This window comes from Lygodium microphyllum, chromosome 10, assembly GCF_053477565.2.
Source record: "Lygodium microphyllum isolate KBCC chromosome 10, Lygodium_microphyllum_v1.1.10, whole genome shotgun sequence".
NCBI classification, from domain to species: Eukaryota; Viridiplantae; Streptophyta; class Polypodiopsida; order Schizaeales; family Lygodiaceae; genus Lygodium; species Lygodium microphyllum.
The window spans coordinates 74,444,870-74,465,355 of NC_141144.1; the positions used below are offsets into that span (position 1 = coordinate 74,444,870).

The 20,486-nt window shown below is 40.2% G+C and overlaps 1 protein-coding gene across 1 annotated transcript in view; it reads left to right on the top strand.

Moving 5' to 3' along the window:
• The window catches only part of LOC148030170 (uncharacterized), a 28,723-nt gene extending 8,849 nt beyond the window's left edge, over positions 1 to 19,874 (top strand). Inside the window, exons 2-7 of the mRNA XM_087687368.1 lie at positions 11,838 to 11,874; positions 12,252 to 12,331; positions 12,415 to 12,457; positions 12,542 to 12,622; positions 19,169 to 19,352; positions 19,502 to 19,874. Coding sequence (XP_087543494.1) covers positions 11,838 to 11,874; positions 12,252 to 12,331; positions 12,415 to 12,457; positions 12,542 to 12,622; positions 19,169 to 19,352; positions 19,502 to 19,567 — 491 coding nt within the window. The 3' untranslated portion in view covers positions 19,568 to 19,874. The remainder of the gene's footprint in view (positions 1 to 11,837; positions 11,875 to 12,251; positions 12,332 to 12,414; positions 12,458 to 12,541; positions 12,623 to 19,168; positions 19,353 to 19,501) is intronic.
• The last annotated feature ends 612 nt before the right edge of the window (positions 19,875 to 20,486 follow it).

Sequence of the window (20,486 nt, forward strand, 5' to 3'; positions counted from 1 at the left end):
TTCCATTGTCTTTCATGCCTTGCTTACCACTGTTGATTGTAATAGCATTGAGATGGAGTGCAAAAGAACTTGTGCAAGTGGTTCAGGGTGACAGGTCTAACCATAGGCGAGGCGAGCTCTCGAGGTATGTCCTGCCCTTGATGTGCCCTGAACAATTGTGGGGGATGTACAAAGGGCTAGGGGATTAGGGACGGAGCCAGTCGACCAAGGGCACTGGACGCACCTCACTTAAGGACCCCTAGGCGCGGTGCTGTGATCGTGGGTGCTTCTCATTTCTCCATTCTTTGTTGTCTTTTTTTTTTTCAAAGTACAACCACTGCAATATGCTGAGGCTATGAGCCTTTTAGCCTGGAAGGTTCAGGAAATGGATATGATAATGATGATTGTGCCCGAGCTTCGTTGTTAGGGGAGCCGTGGTTGCAATATTGGTGCGATTGTGGGGACACCCGTCGTGAGCTCACTGTATCGCTTGGCCCAAGAAGAGAGTGGAGCCCATGACCATGCTTTGGTGCGTGCGATGTGGGTACTTGCAAGGGTGATTTTTCGAGTTCTGCATCGTGGCTGTGTTGCGGCTCGTGTGCGGTTGGTGGTCTTGCAGTGGCCTGGCCATTGGACATGTTTGGGCGAAGACTTGTGGCATCCTACATCCACTTGTCACTTCGTGAGATTATATGCTCTCTTGCGTTAAGTACATCGAACAAATGCAATCATGTTAAGACATAATTTTTTAGAATTCTATGATGTCTGTTGGGATGCCTATTTCGTTGCTTGTTAAGGTCGCATACAGTAACGAGAGGTAACAGAAATGTGTGCAAGTGGGGATCTTGCCCTTTACTCAATAAAAAACAAAAAGTTATGGCATGCTGACTTGTCGAGCTACTTGTACATCATAGGGGTTTAGTTGATAGGTACGAGGCGGGGTGAGTCTAGTTGGCTAGGTGACCGGGGCGGTGCTAGTGCAGGGTTCCCGTGAGGCTGGGCAGGGAACATGTCTGCCGGGACATGAATGGTGTAGTCTCAGGCCGCTACCATGTCCAGAATGTCTTGAAACAATTCATTAAATTCTGCCCTATCCCAGGCCGCCTTGTCACTTCGTGAGCACGTGGTGCTCGAGCGCGCGTTGGAGGTCTGTGCCATTGGCATTGCCACATGCTGCGCGTTTCGTTGAGTCTCGACTTTCTTGGCCCGAGGATTCTTTGGCCTTCATCCGAGACGGTGTCGCTTAGGGCCTCGCTTCTTCACGTACCTTTTGAGGGTGGGCATGTAGCGCACCGGTGGATGGGCACGTGCCCCATGTTCTCGACGTGTGCGAAGAGCATCCTTGCATGCCAGCTGACCGCGGTTCTCCATGTTTTCCTCTGGAAACCTGCAAAATGCAATCCAAGAGTTAGGCTTTGATACGGGATAAGAGCGTTCCCATAGGATGGTGTGGGTTGTACGTATGTGATTAGAAGAGGAAGTGTGGAACATGATGGACTCTTGTAATGGTGTCCCTCTGGCCGCTGACTATGAGCAGGTCTTGACTCACGCCGAGTTGGATCGGTTGGTGGTTCTGCGTTTGGAAGGCCCCTCCTCGGAAGGATAGGCCGAGGGGGGATCGTGTACAGAGAGAGAGAGAGACTGCGCCCTGCTTACGTCCTTAGGGATGTTGGATAGAGCTACCTTGGTGGTAATGCGGAGCACATGCTCTTTGCCCGGAGGCAGGCATGATCTGGTGAACATGGAACCAGCCTGGCATAGCTTGGCAACCCCGATTTGTCTATCTGCGCTTGACTTGTTATGGCTTTTTTGTGTTAATAATGTCTATACAAGGTGATACGAAAATCATTGGATATATATGTGCACATACATTTGTCCGAGCCCTTGTCGCTTCACTAGGATAGAAACCAATGGTAGAACTCGGGATTGTACTGAAGTGTGGCACACACATCTAGCACATGTGGTAGCTTATTTAATACTGATAAATATTTCGCCACATCGAGTAGCATGGAACCTTGTCGGAGTCTACTGGCAACATGTAACTCCTCCTTAGCAAGAACTTTATCAAACAGAGGGTTTTCTTGGCCTGGTTCGGCCAAGTCCTTTCCCCGAATGGCAGTCAGCACTCGAAGGGAAGTTGGTGCCACATAGGTTGGGTCTCTTTAGGATCGTCATTTGGCCAATCGCTCCTCAGAGACTGTCATGATCTGAGCCCCTAGTTCAGCCACTGCAACGCGGTGTTCGCACCAATGCTGCTCAAATTGACTCTGGCCTGCTGACAGTTGCTTTAGTTGCTCTATGTCTACGAGATTCGGTCGGCATAGCACTTCATTGAACGTGACGGTTAAGCGCAGTTCGTCAGCTTCCTTGCCCGAGATGAGTCGCAAGCATTCGTGTAGGAGCCTGCTATAGTGCTCATCAAGGTGTTCCTGCTCTTCCCAAGATAAAGGGAAGGGCAAGTAATCTCCAAGCTGCTCCTTAGGGAATGTGCCCATGTCCACAAGGACGTAGACCCGTGTGAACACCTTGAGCTTAGCATCCAACTCAGTTAAGCATTCGCGACACTTCTATGTTCAACGAGGGCTTGCTCGGTTGCTATCTCTTGCAAGGTTCTAGGAGTTTGCCTAGGTTTTAGCATAGCTGGGTTTCAGGCCTATATGAGCAAGATTGGTCAACACTAGGATTGCTCATGCTCTTGGGGTTTCCATGTTTCTCTTGGGGCTTTGTTATTGCGTCATGTTCTCCCTGGGTGTGACTGGTGTGAATTCGTCACCCCGTCGTGACAGTGTTGTATCCACTCTTGATTTGTCAATGCGAGTTCTATTGTCAGTGGATAGAGTGTTGCAAGCAGCCATTGATGGTAACGACTGCTTTGATTTGTAACGGGGTGTTTATCTACACTTTGTAATCTTTTTTTTTCAATTCGTAACCAAACATAATCATCAACTTTAAAAGTCATAGTCTATCTTTTCTTGTTTGCTTGTTTTGTGTATGATTGCTGGACTTTGGCAATCATATCTTTAACTTTATAAAAAATAGTAGCATGCTTGTTAGCAAAATCATCAGCAATTTGAATTTTGTTTGATAACGATGTAATAGGTGTAGGCAATCGATATCCATAAATAACTTCAAATGGTGCTTTCTTTGTAGCTGTATGTGGTGTTTTATTATATGCAAACTGAAATAAATGTAGATATGTATCCCATGTGTGTGGTTTTGAAATGGTGTAAGCACGCAAAAGATCTAAAATAGTACTGTTAGTAGCTTCTGTTTAACCATTTGTTTCAGGATGAAATGCAAATGAAAAATCAATCTTTGTTCCTAAGTTAGCAAACAAAGTAATCCAAAAATTATTACAGAATCTAGACTCACAATCAGAAATAATGACTTTTGGTAAACCATGGTTAGTGAAAACAGTTTTCAAAAACAATTGAGCAGCTTGAGTTACAGTTAAAGTTTTCTTACATGGAATAAAATATGCTTGTTTACTAAACCTGTCTACAACAGTCCAAATCATATCATGGTTAGCTTTAGTGTTAGGTAAACAGTGATAAAATCCATTGAAATCTGTTTCCATGGTCGTGATGGAATGGATAATGGCATTAGTAAACCATATTGTTTACCATGGTGTCTTTTAACTCGTTGACAAATTAGGTATTCAGATACAAAGTTAAATACATCAGTGTCCATATGTGGCCAATAAAAATCTTCAATCAATGTACGCAAAGTAGATATAATTCCTCTATGACCTTGATATGGAGGACAATGAATTTCATGCAAAACAAATGATCGAAATGGAACAGTCACACATAATCTTTTTTCATAAAACATAAATCCATTAGTATAAGACAATGAATCAATAGGAATCCAATTATTTGCAACTAGTTTATTCAAATCAGCTTGAAAAGTAGGATCCTAATGATAAGTATCTTTCATAGAAATAAGGGAATCAAATGATATCACAGAAATATTTTGAATTGTCGGTCTTCTACTCAAAGCATCAGCAATAACATTCTCTTTTCCAGGTTGATATTGTATAAGGGAATGAAAACTTTGAATAAAAGTGGCCCATTTAATGTGTCGGTCAGATATTTGTGGTTGACTAAGGAGATGTCTAATGCTTTGTTAGTCAGTTTTGATCATGAATTTAGATCCCATTAAATAATGTTTCCATTGACGTTAGGCTTGTACTACAACTAGAAATTCCTTGTCATAGGTAGAATATTTAAGTTCAGATAGTTTGAGTTTGCAACTAGAGTAGGCTATGGGATGAGAATCTTGCATAAGGACTGCTCCTATTCCAGATCCATTAGCGTTAGTAACTACTAAGAAGAATGGTCTATTGAAGTCAGGTAATTGTAATACAGGAGCATGAGTTAAAGCATGTTTTAGCAAATCAAAGGACTTTAATTGATTGTCAGACCAGTTATACACAATACCCTTCTTTAAGAGTTTTGTCAAAGGTAATGCAAGTAATGAGAAATTCCTCACAAATTTTCTATAAAAGCTAGCAAGACCTAGAAAAGAACATAATTCATACACATTTTTGGGTATGGGCCAATTTAAAATTGCTTCTATCTTTTTAGGGTCAACTTTAATACATTTTGATGAAATAATATGTCCTAGATATTCAATTTCTGTTTGGAAGAATTCACTCTTTTCTAGATTAGTATATAATTGATTGTCTTTTAATAACTTGAAAACTAAAGACAAATGTTCATAATGCTCATTCTCATTTTTACTGAAAACTAATATGTCATCAAAGAAAACTATGACGCAATGTTGATGCTTCAAAAATATGCGATTCATCATACGACTGAATGTGGCTGGTGCATTAGTTAAACCAAAAGGCATAACTAGAAATTCATAGTGTCCAAATTGTGTTCTAAATGCAGTTTTGAATATATCAGATTTGTCCAATCTTACTTGATGATATCCAGATTTAAGATCTATCTTACTGAATATGGCAGATCCTTGTAGTTTGTCCATAAGATTATCTATCCTAGGAATCGGATATCTATTCTTAACAGTAATTTTATTTAGGGCAAGATAATCAATGCACATGCGATATGTATTATTTTTCTTCTTCACTAATAAAACAGGTGCACCAAATGGAGAACTACTAGGTCTAATTAATCCTCTGTTAAGCAATTCTTCTATTTGGTTTTGAATTTCTTTCTATTCAATTTGGTTATGTCTATATGGTGCTTTACATGGTGGTTGTGTTCCAGGAATTAAATCTATCTTATGATCTTCAGGACGTGAAGGTGGTAATCCATATGGTAAATCAGCAGCAAAACAATCTTGAAATTGGGCAAGAAATTGTGCATGCCTAGGATACATCTGTTTTTCTTTAGCTTGAATTTCATTCACCCATATTAAATAGGATTTGCTACTTTTACGTAATGCACGTTTAGCCTGAGTATGTGTAAGCAATGGAAAATTATTGGAAGCATGCATACCATGCAGTGTGATTTGTTTTCCTTGAAAATAAATTTTAATTGAATGCGTAGAATAATCTATATCAGGATTGTATTGATGACGCCAGGGCATTCCTAAGATAATGTCACTAGACTGCAAAGGTACAACTAAGAAATTTCTTTGTTCAGTATAATCACCAATTTTAATGTCTAAATTATGCACCTCTTGTGTTCCATTATATCTCGTACCTAAGAATGTAGCCTTGATGCGATAATGTGTAGAAACAGTGTGTAAATTCAATTCTTTGACTAATTTTGCACAAATAAAGTCATGTGTGCTCCCATCATTATGTAAAATAGTCTTTTCTTTACCATGCACAAAACATTTCATTGTTAATAAAGAATGGGGAGTTGGCATACTTGGAAAAGTATCAGAAGTAGTACCAATGTCGTCATCGTCTTCCGTAAAGTCCGGCATTTCCTCACGTTTTTCATCTTCTATTGCTCCCAGATAATTGATATGGATGGATGGCTTTTTGGATTGACAATTGGCTGCTAGATGTCCAGGTTGATGACATTTGTAACAAACTATAGGTTTTGCTTTGGATATATTATTGGTAATGGCAGGAAGGTTAGGAATGTTGGGATTTGACTCTAGAGATAGCTTAGGGTTTGGATTTATGTTTGATGGCAAGACAGGTGGTCGTGTCCAAGATTTATGGAATGAAGATGGAAGGAAATGACTTTGATTGAATCTTTGAAAATTTGAATTGAATTGTTTGGAACCATAATTACCATGAGTTGAAAATTGTTGTGGTTGCTTGTCTCATCGGCGAATTTTGTCTTCAGTGTCATGGGCCAAGGAAATTACATCTTCAAGGGTTGTTGGCTTGAACATATTGACTTCCGCATAGAAATGTCCAAGTAGGCCAGACATAAACTTGCATTTATGAGTTGCTTCAGGTACATCTTCAAGCATATGTAATTGCAATAGAGCATTCCAGAAACGCTCAGTGTATTGGGAAATAGGTTCGTGATCCCTTTGTTGTAGAAGATCCCATTGCTTGATGGCTTTTTTATGGAATTGGGGAGGAAGGAAATTCTACAAAAATTTCTTTTGGAATGTCTCCCAAGTAGTGGGACAATCAACGCTTTTGCGGACCACAGTCCACCATAAGGATGCTCGGTCAACTAAATGGTTAGTGACATATTTAATTTTGTCTTTCTCAACATATGTTTCTTCATGGAAATAATCATCAAATTGACTGATAAAAGCAAGAACAGTCTTTTCATTGCATGATCCATTGAAAGTACGAAATTTGAAGTTTCTTTTGCTTATCTTTGTTTCTTTGCGAATAGATTGGGCTTCAAGTGTTGCATCGATGGTACGTCGTATAAGATCTTCAGGTTGCGATCCATCTTGGTCGGTGGTAGATCGTTGCATATTGGCCAATTGAACTTGCAAAGCTTGTCGGGCTCTTCGTTCCTCTTGTAGCTGCATCATAATCAAATCCAACTTTTGCTCCATTGTTGGTTCGGGTAGATCACCTTCAGCCATAAGATCGTCCATGTTTTGATCAGTCATCCTGCAAAATTCCAAAAGACCTCACACACTCGAAACCTTGTTAGCAGGATAAGCGTAGCTCAAAGGCGGGTTTACAAGGCTTGTATATATAATTTTTTAGTTTGGCTTTTGTAGTATCTCTCCTTTACGATTGCGAAATTTGATGTCACAACCGTCTTCAAATAAAAGAATTGTGCGTATAGACTACATATAGTCTGTGTGTTGATGATTGCTTGCTGTAATCTACTTCTGTCAATTCACAGGTGTGAACATGAGCTTCCAAAGAGTAGTAGACTGATTCGTGTGCTGCTGAGTACGAACTGCCGCTATGGTAATCGTTGAAGATGACTTGTAGGACCTTGATGACTTGGGCAACTTAGAGAACTTAGAGTTTAAAGCTGTGTTAACTAAGAGTGATTTTCGTGGACCTCAATATCTTTTTGCCAGTGTCGATTGGCGGGTAGTTCATACTGCCGCCGCAGGTGCATAAATTCATTCTATAAAGCTTTTTAATAAGCTTCTTGTAAAGCTTAATAAGCTTATTCTTAAAGCTTTGAAAGCTTTGAAGCTATGGAGGAGAATTTCTTATTTGTATCAACGACTTGATGAAGGAAGTATCCGCGTGGTCCTTCGCCTGCATAGGGCGGTCCCTCGCGATCTGAGTGTACAATAGGGGGTTCTTGACTGCCAGGAACACGCTGGTATCGACCATTTGCCACGAGACTAATTGTAGAGCTCGATCGTTCCAGGAGCTCCGCCTTCGCGCGAGATGGTAAGCGATTGGAAGCTCTCAATCTCAGCTTCGCTCTGATACCACTGGTGCACAGATCGGACACCGTATGCGCGCGTAGTGAGCGTTAGAAGGTCCCCAAGAACAAAAGAACTCTACTTTTTATACAAAAACCAATGAAGAAAGCTTGCACGACATGAACAAGAGACCAATTGGGTGCAATCTCCCCCCATGCCTTGTGTGAGCGCTCCACAAAGCATGTATTTTATATATTATTCATCTTCAAGCTCAAATAATAGCCCAATTTACAAAATAGCACGCTTTAGCTTTTGTGTTTGCTTTTGTGCCACTAAAGAATTAAAGCTATTGGGCGCCCAAGAAGTCAGGCGGTACCCAAATACAATGCCCAATACAAATATTTAAATCGTGCGCCCATGCGCATACAAAAATAATAAATAAATATCAAGCGTTTTAATAAATAAGCGCGACAAAATATAGGCACCATGCCTAAGATACGCGCCCATCAAAAATTGATGATAATTTGAATACATGCTATCCTCCAATACTTCCCACTGCCACTGCTGCTTGCTCTACACATCAACTGAAGCATTCACAATTGTTAGAAAAATAATACAATTAAACTAACAAAAGTGAATACGTAGTAGTCTTCAGCTACAAAAATAAATTTGTTAGAAATCAATCCTAACCTTCATTTATTACGAGTGTGCACTCTAAACTCATAAACGTTTATTAATTTAAATATGTATTTTACGGAATTACCCGCTATGGAATCACCCACTTACACATTAAATTAACAAGACGCCTGAAAAGGATAGGCATCCCCATCGACTTTTTGCACAAGGAATCCACCTTGTGTATGAGCCCCGATAATAAAATTTTACGGAATCCACCGCAAAACCTCACGAAATCCACCGTGGAATATGCCTCCTGGCATCATTTCCCAAAATGCATTGACTAGGCAATGTTGATTTCATAGGTAACACTGATGTAATTTCATTCCTTTACTCAATGGAATACCTTAACTCCATAGATCTCATGGGTGGCCTTCCTTTGCATTATTTACTATTGCTTAAAGGTGCATGCGGTACTCTTAAGAATCTTGAATCCTATAATGGACTCATGAAATGGTACTAGCTTGATTCGTAGTACATAGTTCCATAGTAAGGTATTGGAGGTAGAATTTTAACAATAGCCAATATTGGTGATATTGTGTTCATACCTAGAATCACCTTTATTTCAATGTCAACAAAATTACCATTTGTTGTGAGAAGGAGACATCTTTTGATCCACCTGGATTTTGTGATGACTATCAATAAGTTCCAAGGCCAAATACTAACCTTCATGGGATTATATCTCAAGTGTTTTCCCATGGCCAACTTTATATTTTGTTTAGTCATGCTAAGTTTATCAATTCTATCAAAGTTTTGTTGGAAGATAGAAGTGTAGACTTAGTGTAGATTCCCATACCACTATGAACATTATATATCATAAGTTTTTACACAGAATAAAATTGTTCATTTTTCCCTTGCTTATTTGACATCATTTCAAATTTGGTATAAATATTTTAGTTAATTATTTCTATTTATTTTAGATTGATATGTATGATTGTTGAGTTTTGATGTGTTGAGTAAACCTCAACATAGAAATGGAACTAAAGTCTGACCTAAAGTCCCTGTGGCCATTTCAAATATAGTGCTTGCCATGTCTTCAAATATACATGGTACAACTATGACATCTCAATGACGCTTGCCTTCTTGGTGTCATTCAACAAGGTATGATGCATTCAAAATACAGGGTAAATTGGATGTGCTAAGCTTTGCCTAACTTTTCTGTAACCATGTGTGTGCATTTCTCTCTTTATATTAGATCCAAAGCATTGATATTCTTTTTGCTTTAGGTTTTTCTGTATATGTGCTCTCCATGTTCTCAAGGGAGGTCATGGATAATTTGAACTTTTGTATACCAATGCTACCTTTCTTCCTTTTTAATGCCAATGCTATAACAATGATGGAAAAAGGCCCTACATGTGAATGAGATAACAAAGAGGCAGAGCAACAAGTGTATCCTTGTATCACAAAGTATCTAAGTGCAATGGATGCAATGACAAGTTTATGAACTACTTTGTATTTCATAAAATTGAAGAGAAACTAGATAAATTGGCTAACCATGGTGGATATCCTTCATTGTTTTTCCAAGGAAATACAAACACAGTCTACACATCTACACGATATTGCTTGAGATATAAAGAGTGCACATCTTGCCCTTCTCACTGTCATCAACAAGATGCACTATGAAGTAAAAGGTGCAACAAAGGTCGTGTATGAAACAAAGCGGTTAGTAGATATTGTAGTAAAGGAAATGTGATATTCTTCGTGAAAACAAAGAATGAGAGGCGCAATAAATTAGACTCAATGGAGAATTACGAGATGTCTTTTCCAAAATCTGTGGAATACGTGTTGTTTATACAAAAGGAGGTGTCATCCCTAAAGATGCTTGTTGCTAGATTCAATGGTATGTTGAGATAAATGAATCAATGTCTCCAATCCACTTAAGCCCTTGAGTAGGCTTCTCTAGACATTCTTTTGTATTTATTCTTATTTCCTACTAATCAAAAGTCCAACTAATTTGCTTTGTGCAACTGTATTGCAATTCTTATCATCTAAAGGTATGTTGGCCAATAATGATTCTTTTTTCTAGCTTGCATGATTAAGACTATTTTGCTGTTAATTTCCATGGATAGTATTTTGTTGAGATGTCATGGTGACTACAAATTTTTTTTTTAATTTGGGATTTTTTATTGTTACATTGAGTGTGTTGTTGAGTTTTCTGGAAATTGGCTTATAACATGATTGATGTTTTGATGGGTAGATGTAAATCGACTCTTTCAACTTAAATTTGACATTTCTTGCTCTCTTTTACATCCTTAATGGATTCAATATCTTTCTTTGTTTAATTGCCTTTTCAAATATTTACCCCCATATATGCATATTATCGTGCTTTAGCAACTTGGTTGTGTCTACAAGAGCAAATTTGATCCTTGTTGGACAAATCCCATCATGTGTGAGAGTCTTGCTCATGTTGTTGAGCACCTCAGTGCACTCCCATACTTGGCTTCTTTGAGCCTTGCATTTGTCAAGTTGCAATATGGGACTTATGTCTAATGCTTTCATGTATTGTCCCCTTTTGATGTGATATTGAAAAAAAAAATATTTGTGTGCGCATGTGATCCCAATTTAGGCAAGTGTAAATCTATTCAATTTTTTGTTTCATGTCTCTTTTATTGCAACTCTCCTACTAATAAGTGTCCTATGCGACTTTTCATACAAAAAGGAAATTTGTGAAAATGAAGGGTATTCATGTGAAAAAAAAACATACAGGCATTGCCATTGCACAAAGTCATGGATGTGCTAGTGTGGATCAAGAAAGCCCATTTGTGGGGGTGGGGGGGAGGGGGGGGGGGGGGAACCCTTTTAATGACTTTTATTGAATTGTATAACTTATGATGAACCAGTTTTGATACTTCTCGAGGGTTTGCTAGATTTGGTAGTGCTTTTTATACATTTAACTTTGTACAATCGCAATCTATTTGTATTAGCAAACAAATAAGTCATGAACATTGTCCAGAATAGGGCTCTTTGAAATGTGTGTTTCCATTGACAAATTTGTAGTGGCATTGTATTTGTTGTAAGATTTGGAGCTAGCAAGAGGCTACTTTACGTGATACAAGCATCGTAGTTTCGTGCAATTAGCTTGTGGAAACGTGACCTCCAGGGGCTTCGCCCATGAATGTAGCAACTCAACTCAAGATCAATTCACAAACATATAGGAGCTCTTCCCCCTACCAGGCGGTTTTTTGGGCGGTTTACCAGGCGGTTTTCGCAAAAAACCGGGAACCCCTCCACGCCACGCGCACCACCTTGAAACCGGGTTACGCCATAGCCTCCGCTCTCTCTCTCCCATTTGTCTCTTCGTCGTCCATCGTTTTTGCTGGCCGAGAGCAATCGTCCTCCTCCTGTGGACTCAAACATCTGCAACATCGTCCTGCTGATTGAAGCTTGCACGACTGCATCCTGGATCTCAAAACTGACCTCCTTTGACTCTCCTCCTTCGCCAGGGTGACCAGAGAACAGAGGCGGATCCACCGCAGCCTGTGCGTCCCGGTAAGCATCGTCCTGCCACTCATTCATATAACCATAATTCCAATTTACTCCATATTCTGGATTGGTATTGTTGCGTGCTGCATGTAGTACTGAGTTGCTAGAGCTCTCGTATGCTTTAGACAGTCCCTGGATTCATCTTGTTGGCCTGCATGCCATGGTGATAAGTGGGGCTCATACAGAAAAATAAGCATGCCAATGCATCATCCGGATTGTGATGGCAGTGGTGTTTTTGGGGCTTTTTGTTCCTTAGCTATTAAGCTTTTTATAATATCGTTCTATAATTTTGCTATCAGCGCATGTGCTTATGTGCTTTCGATATATTCCTCCTTGGCACCTCTCCTTCTGACAGTCACCAGCCATGTGCTTTTGACGTGCAGTGAATTCACTGTTTGCACCACTCGCAGCATCAGCAGTGCGGTCTCTCCAAGAGTCAATCACCAGGGACTCCAGCTCTCTGGTAATACATGCAATACACTGGGCTGCCATAATTTGATCTCATTCTGTCAAATCATCATGCTGATTGTGAAGTTTTCTTGGCAGGCCTTTCGCTGATTGCATCGCACCATCAATATCTCCTACTCAGGTGACCTTGCCAGTATCAGTTTTTTCCTTTTGTTTGCATCATGCCGTGTGCTTGCAGTTTGTAACTTCGATAAGATGTTTGCAGGCCTATTTCCGAACAGATTTTAGATGGATCGTCTGAATCACAACACCTGAGTTCTCCACCGATTGCAGTAACGATCTTCAGGTATTCATCTTTGCGAATGGACTGTATTATTTGCATGCACAGCCTCTTGATCCCACATCCTGTTTTAATTCTGAAAATAATGAACAGAAAATAGCACACTGAATGAGAAAGGGACTACAATTTAATTCTGAAATCTCGATAAAGTGTGCAGTCAAATTTGCTGATTTCAACGAGGCATGGTCCTTCTTGTGCATTGATTTGTGCAATCACATGCATGCACTGCATAGATCTTGTTCCTTGATTTCAAATTTTAATATTGCTGCACATCATGTCACGCCTTGCCATCGTATTGTTCTTCTTATACCAATACTTTTAAACAGTTATTAAATGTGCACGCATAGAAGAGTACTTGCTAGAAATTTCTCTCCAATAGGATAGCACGAGAATGAGGTTAACATTCATCTCATCTTATTTTCATTGTTGCTGAAGGTGTGAGCTAAAATATTGAAGTAGACTGTTCTTCTATAATCATTGGCATATAAATGGTAGGATTCAAGGACATGATATTTGATGTTCATAAATTTGACTTATTTACATTCATGCCACAGTTTGTTACTTATTGTGACTGTGTGTCTTTCTGGTTTGTCCTTTACGCTGTCCAAAAGAGTTGGTGCCACATTGCTATGAGAATACTTTAGAAGACATTAATTGTTACAACAATCCTATCTTAATTTTCTGCATGAACGTGGAATTTCAGATTTGTTAGCCTAATGTCTACAACTGCTCCCTTTCTATACTTGCTGTCCATGTTGTTGGTGGTGGTTCTGAATATGTATATGGCTCTGGATTTCCATATTTATAAAATTACATCGGCCATGTGCACTGCCTTGGTGACATAAGCATAGGATTATACCTTGTTGACCATTCTATTCAGTGCGGCGCACATGCCCGTAGTGATAGGGATGACTAACAATGCATAGGTTTGCAGTTTGTTGCAGTTGTTGAAGATGATATGTTCGTCTTGATTTGTTTCTGCTTTCTCTTTTTGGTGTTTCCCTATGACGGCAGCATGTCTTCTCAAGAGTGGTCTCAGAATGACGAGGTAGAGGGCTTGGAGGACTCTGTTGTACCATCATCCCAGTTGGAAGATCAGATTTCTGCTTCTCCCTTTCGCTCCGTATTGAGCCTTCATAGCACTCCAGCTTTCTCTGCCATGCCTCCATTTGGTTTTGGGTTTGCTGTCCCAGTCTTCCCATCTGCCGCCCCCCCTGTAACTTCAGTGAGGCCATGGAGAGGTCCAGCTAGCACTTTCCCATCCGCCTCTTCAAACCTGCCAATGAATAATTTCTCTCACACCATTCCTCAAACGGGTCCTTTTTTTTGCTGCTTGTCAATGTGACATTCTCATCATCTTGTCATTGAGGAACCACTTTGGCCAGTCACAATGCAGGCCAGCAATACCAACTTCAGCAAGCCACTATGCTGAATCCTGGAATGGGGCCAAGTACAGTACATGGATTCTCTCCTATCCATAGGTCCGCTTCTAGACATTTGGGTATGGGCACCAATGTGCCTGTCGAATTTCCTCCACGTAGCCCAAGTTGTCAACTTGGGGAGGGCATAGAGACAAACCAGAACAACGCATGCAATACCACGAATTAAGGACAAGAGTGCACATTTACACCGCAGTAGGTCAAGTACAATGAGGTTCCACCACCTGGTGGGATAGGAAGTGAAAGCCAGCCCCTTGTAGAGGACTTGCACATTGCTAACACTGATCCTTGGGATGCCAGGGAGACCTTGGTCTTGATCTCGACAAAGCTGGACTTGGATGACATGTTGCAAAATGGACAGCTGCCGGCTCACATACGAACAACTGGTCGTAGATGGGAGTTCGTAGCTGACAAATGCTCAAGGCTGGATGTCCATAGAAGCAACAAACAATGCAAGACAAGATGGAACAGAGTGCACAAGGAATGGAAAGAAATATATGACTATGAGAACCAGATTCTGTTAGGCCATTTGTCTTTCTAGGATATGACTTCTTGGGAGAAGAAGTCATGGAAGTTACCGGTCTCATTTACCCTGCGGATGTACGATGCAATTAAGAACTGAATAGGCAGTGCATGTACTGCCAATCCGAGCGACAATCTTGTTGACACTTTGTCAGATCCAATGCTTGCAGTAGGTTTTTTAATTCTATTTTAAAAATAAATGTTTTAAGTGCAAGGTTCATCTTACAGCTACATCTTGGACTATTTTTAAGAGCTGCAATAAGTAAATTGGACAGAAAGAACAATTCTTATAGCTAAATCCATGGATAGCAGCATGCTAGTAAATGCCATTGATAGTTTCAGCCATGGTTTATGTTGAGAATATGCTTTACTATGGTTGTGAAGGTAGAATAGTTGAGAAACATGAGTTATGGATGCATCCAATGGGCTCTAGCAACAATTTTGGACTGTATTTACGATTTATATCATGTTTATGCTGGTTGGAAATTTTTAGCAGGTTTTGGGGGCATATGGCATGGTTGGACAACAATGGCCAATGTTGTGACTCTGATGCCTTGTGAAAATTCTAGTGCAGAATGCCTTTTCTTTGGCACAATGCAGTGCAATCGAGGATGATTGCATAGATTTCAAGGGGGAGGTCTATCACAGGGATGTGAAATTTTGAGATGCTTTAATCTTGTTGATAACATTTGATCAACTTATTAATCAAATGCGCAAGGTTTTTTAGCACGTGTCATGCACATGGCAGTTATTTCATGGTAACAAGCCAAGGGCCCTGAGGATGCAATGGGTGTCAAAGGCAAAAGTTGTGATAAGTTATGCTAGCTAGGCTTTGGGAGTTAGTTGGTGTTAGTTTTGACCTGGGATTGTTGTTTTGCCAATAAGTGTCAATGGTGATACTAGAGACTAGCATTAATTAATTAATTAATGTCAGTCTAAGGGTCAATAGAGGTTGGAGACCACTCTAGGTTGTAGATGGGCTCGCCAATTTAATTATGGATAGGCACATTTAATTTTGGGCAAGGTCTGAAGGGTTGAAGTTAATTTTTAGGTTAATTTAATTCTAAAAAATAATTAAATGGCTAGATAATGCTGAAAAGTGGGTTTAGAAGGTTGCCACTTGGCAAAAATGCCTATGCTAACAGAGAAAACGTTTTTGGGGATTGGGTATTAACTATTCAGTTAGTTTTACAGCCTAGGAGAGAGAGAGGGAGCTGTTGGTCCATTTTCTGATCAAGGAATAGCAATTTGCTCTAGAAGACAGCCATCTGGGGACCTCAACAGGTAGGGGACAGCCATTTGGGGACCTCAACAAGTAGGGGACAGTAGGGAGATACCTTCAGGGGTTGGCAATAGCATTGTTGATCTGGTGATAACATTTTGGAGGTGCTTAGCAGTAGGTGACTACATTAAATGCAGGCTGAAGCAGACAATAGGTAGATTTTAGGGTTTTTTTGCAAAGAAAATCAGATCTCTCTCACATCTTGGCTTTCTCTCACCTTCTCCAGTAATTTCTCAAAACATATCAGCACTTCTCAGCCATTCTTAGGATATCTCAGCTAGATTTGGTGGACAGTAGGAGGATTTTTGCTGTAGACTCTAAATTTTTGTAGAAATTAGGGTTTGACAACCACCTTGGGATCCATGCCAACAGGGGAAGGCATGATACATTGAAATTTGAACTTGAAATTCATGGAATTGATAGGGATTTGAGATGCTAGTCCATCCATTGTAAATTGGCATAGCATTTGGCCAGTTGGTAGATCAGTCCTGTATTCAGCATTTGTTCCTTGTTCAATGCAGATTTCTTTCTTCTCTTCTTGCAGGCTTTGGCTATTCCTTTGTCACTATGTTTGTGTTTCCTTTCCACTGCACACTTTCCAGTTGGCATGTGCACATCATCCTTGTAATGGTGTGTGACTCCAAAATTTTACCAAGTTCGAGGGATCAAGAGGCATGGTCCTACTCCTCAAAGTCATGACAACCTCTGAAATAGTTTGATTTGGAAGTTTGTTTTCATTGCACCACTATCCATGCCCTTGTCCCATGAGGTAGCATCAGTTAACCCAGGTTAGTTGTTTGCTTTTGAGAGCTCTTCTTCATCAAAAGATGTCATCTCCTAAAATTGTGTATTCATGCAAGCTTCTTCACTTGTAGGGATCAGCTAGCTATTTATACGAGGGACAAACATGCTATAGGGCTCTTAACTTTCTTCAGTAGTATTGTCAAATTGCTTTGAGCGGTGCACCGTGATTGTCTTGAGAGATGGAGGTGGCATCATTGTGGAAGGAAAGGATGCAGTGGCTGTTATGATTCCTGTAGCTTAACCACAAGTTTGCTGCGCTTCCCAATTGGACCTCTCTTCTCTATAGACGTGAGGTTGAATTTTCTGGATGTTCCAAGGGGTTATATGAACTTATCATTGGGCGTGGTTGAGATGAAGAAGATGGGTTGCCAATCATCCCGAATGTAGTATGTCCTCCTTGAGTGGAGAGGTGGCCATCATCATCATCAGACTTTGATGTGGGTGCTTGCTTTTTAAAGAAATGGGAGTGCAGGCGGGATATTTGATATGCATGATTTCTTTGGGCTTCTTGTCCTTGATACACATGAATTCTCTGAACTCTGTATCTGTCATTTGACCTATTTCTAGTAAAGCAAGTGAAGAAGATGATGTGTATCCTAATTGAGGGGATAGTGTCTTCTTAAGGCCTCCAGTGATGGAGAAGCCTGAAAAGGCACCATAGCTTTTCCAAGAGGGAGTAGTCTTGAATTGGTAAACATGTCGTTTGTATATCTTGCACAAGCCAAGCCTCCATGGTAGCTGCAGGATACTCTTTAGAGGAGCATCGGCTTTGATACCATGTGAAGATATGCTAGGGTTTTTATTGAGAAAACATGGCATGTATGATCACAATTAAAATGCAATAACTCGGACAAATGTTTAAAACACAAACAAAGAAGAAAGTTAACTTTGAAGTATATGAATGAATGCTGTAAATGAATGAATGTGTGTATAGAATGCTCAAAGGCAGAGCTTTCCAACAGCTGATGACACTCGTGGGAGCGGGCTGAGGGAGTAGGTGGAGTGTGACGTCCACTGGAGATGGATCCAAAGCGCTGTAACCACTAGTTGGAGTGGGCAGGCAGCAAAACAGAGACTGTAGGACTGGCGGCAGTATGACTTCGCTGGACCGCAAATGCAGCTGTCCAGCACTAGATCTGATCAAACAGCAGCTGGGAAGGGCAGAACAGGGGCTGCCAGTGGCTTGGATTCTGTCTGGAGCAGTGTATTGCCTGGCAATAGAGCTGAAAATGTAGGCAGGACAGATTGTGCGGGTGGTCAGGTTGCTGATGTCAATTGGAACAATCAAAATGCAGCATGGGCAGACCTCCAGAAGGCTGGACGGCAGCTGAAATCAGAGTGCCAGGGGCTGGAGAAGGGTGGCAGCACTCAATGGACAAGCTGGACAGCCATGTGGAACGAGTACAATGAGTGGTGAGTGGAACTCAATAATTGGGATGCACAAGATGCTAAGTGATTGAGCACACCATCTATTTGTAGATGAGGAGCCAACCAAATTGTGTCTGCTTATCGAACAGATACTCTTTTACCATTATGTTTAAATTTTGGGGCTGTCTAAATGAGTCTAAGAACTAAGGTTTAATGTGAAGTGCTCTGTTTTTAGCTTAACATAGATTACTTGGCAAACATAGTTTCTAATATTGAGGTGGTTTGGGGGTTAACACTCTCAATTAGATGTTTGAGGCTTCAACTCTGTAGAAGATATAGAATGTTTGATGAACGATATCAGTGGCTTGTGAGATTAAGGAGGGCTCCAAACATCGGGTTACCTTAGATACATTGAAGAAATCTTTAAGTGAGAGCGCTTCTGGTTGCAGAAGTTGTTGCCAATGTTTATGTTATTGATCCCCTTTCATGCCTTGTAGAGTGACTTTCTAGGAACAGTATTCACAGAAATCAAAGATAGCCTGACAGTGCATCTCTGATATTACAAGTCATACCATTTCTAGTCATTTGAAATGGATTCGTGGTGATTGAGAGCTTTTTCATGTTTTCTTTTCTTTCTTGCCTCTTGATTTAGTAAACCTATTTCTATAGAAGCTGAAGTGCTACCAAATGTTTTCTGCAGATGAGTGTATCTCGACCTGCAGAGCCGATAGAAACCAGGGTGCAAGCAGATAGTTCGCCATCTTTTGAGAAAAGCCTTAAAGAAGAACTATGGAGTAAATTTGATTCTATCTGTGACCTACAGCAGTTGTTTTGCTGCAGTACAGTCCTTTTTGTCATATCTGCTTCCATAGCAGTCTTCATTTTTGTGCATGTTTATCTCAAACCAGTTGGCATTAATGTGAAGATCCAAAGTTTGAAAGTGAACAATTTCACCCTGATAAAGAGAATAGAGGAAGCTAATCAAAACTACTATGCTGTGTATATAATTGCATACTTAGATTTTCAATTCTTGGCTACAAATCCCAGCAGCAAGTTTACAGTTGTATACAGCAACAGCTCTTTTGAATGCCTAACAAGGAGTTTACATCTGGGACTCCTCAAAACTGGGGCTTTCAGGCAAGGTCCTCAAGTTTCTACAAACTGGACTAGGGTACTCCTCCTAGATACACCAGAGCCTGTACCAGGTCCTTTGCGAGCCGCACTCATTCAAGATGTTTCAAATAATGTTATCTCTATGCAAATCAGAGGTCCTATTGCAGCTCATTTTGAAATTGCTGGCTTCTTCTTTCCAACTTTTAAGGTCATCCCACTTTTTCTTTCATGTATTATCTGCAGAATAGCTGGAAATAGGCCTTTTATCAGTTTTCTTAACTATCAACCTGTGCAGCCATTGAACTTGATTTGAAGTTGTTTATAAATTTAGCTCCTAAAACTGAATGGGTTGTGCAGGATTTTCTGAACTGCAGTGTGAAATTCAAGTATTTTGATCAGAGCATGGAAAGCATAGTTTGTTGAGAGGACTTCACAGAATATGTTGTTACATTTGTTGAACTTGTACCATAGAGCACAATCACTTGTATTCTGATTTGTGCTTGTGTAATGGAACCATTGAATGCCATGCATATGTTGTGGAAGTTGCTGGTTGACTTGTTGAGTTGGGCATAAATAGTCTCTGAGATGTAATCAAGTTTACACTGGATTACTGGTGTGCTTATCCCAGTTACACAGATTATGTATTCTAGTTTGAACATATGCTTTGGAGAAGTATTACACCTATGCTGAGGTTGTACTTAAAAAAGAACTACATATAACCATTGATATTCACACCATGTGTTCGTGCATATATGCAATTTATCGATACATGCTTCTATCCATGGCTATATTGTATTGCATCAAGTCTATTAGACTTCCTTAACCTTGGTTCTATCCACATCTATACCGAATGGCATAGAGCCTACACACTTCCATACGCAACACTCTTTGATAAATGAAAGGGTACTTTCTCTATGATAATGGTTAAATCATAATGAACTAAGGAAAATCAAGCAAGCTCTAACATAAGCAACTAAAGAGACTTTCAGTGTTATGAAAGATAAACTCTCATATCTTTTAATAGGACCATCACAACACCCTATGGAGTCATTATATTTCCAAGATAGGTGATTGTTGCAGCCCTATTGGAGGATGGAAAATAAAGATGGAATTTTCTGTAAAGTATGGCATGGTTTCCGATGTCTGATACTCCATGGGACCCCAAATTTAGGTCAAGTAGGGAAGTTGATATGTTTGGGGGAATGCCTTGGGAATATTTTAAAAAGCTGGAAATTCCTTTAAAGAAATTGCTTGAGAACGTTCAACTATTGCTCTAAAAGGGATGGACTTGTTGAGCATTACCAAAGTCGATGTGGCGTCTCTTCATGGTTGCTCCAAATAT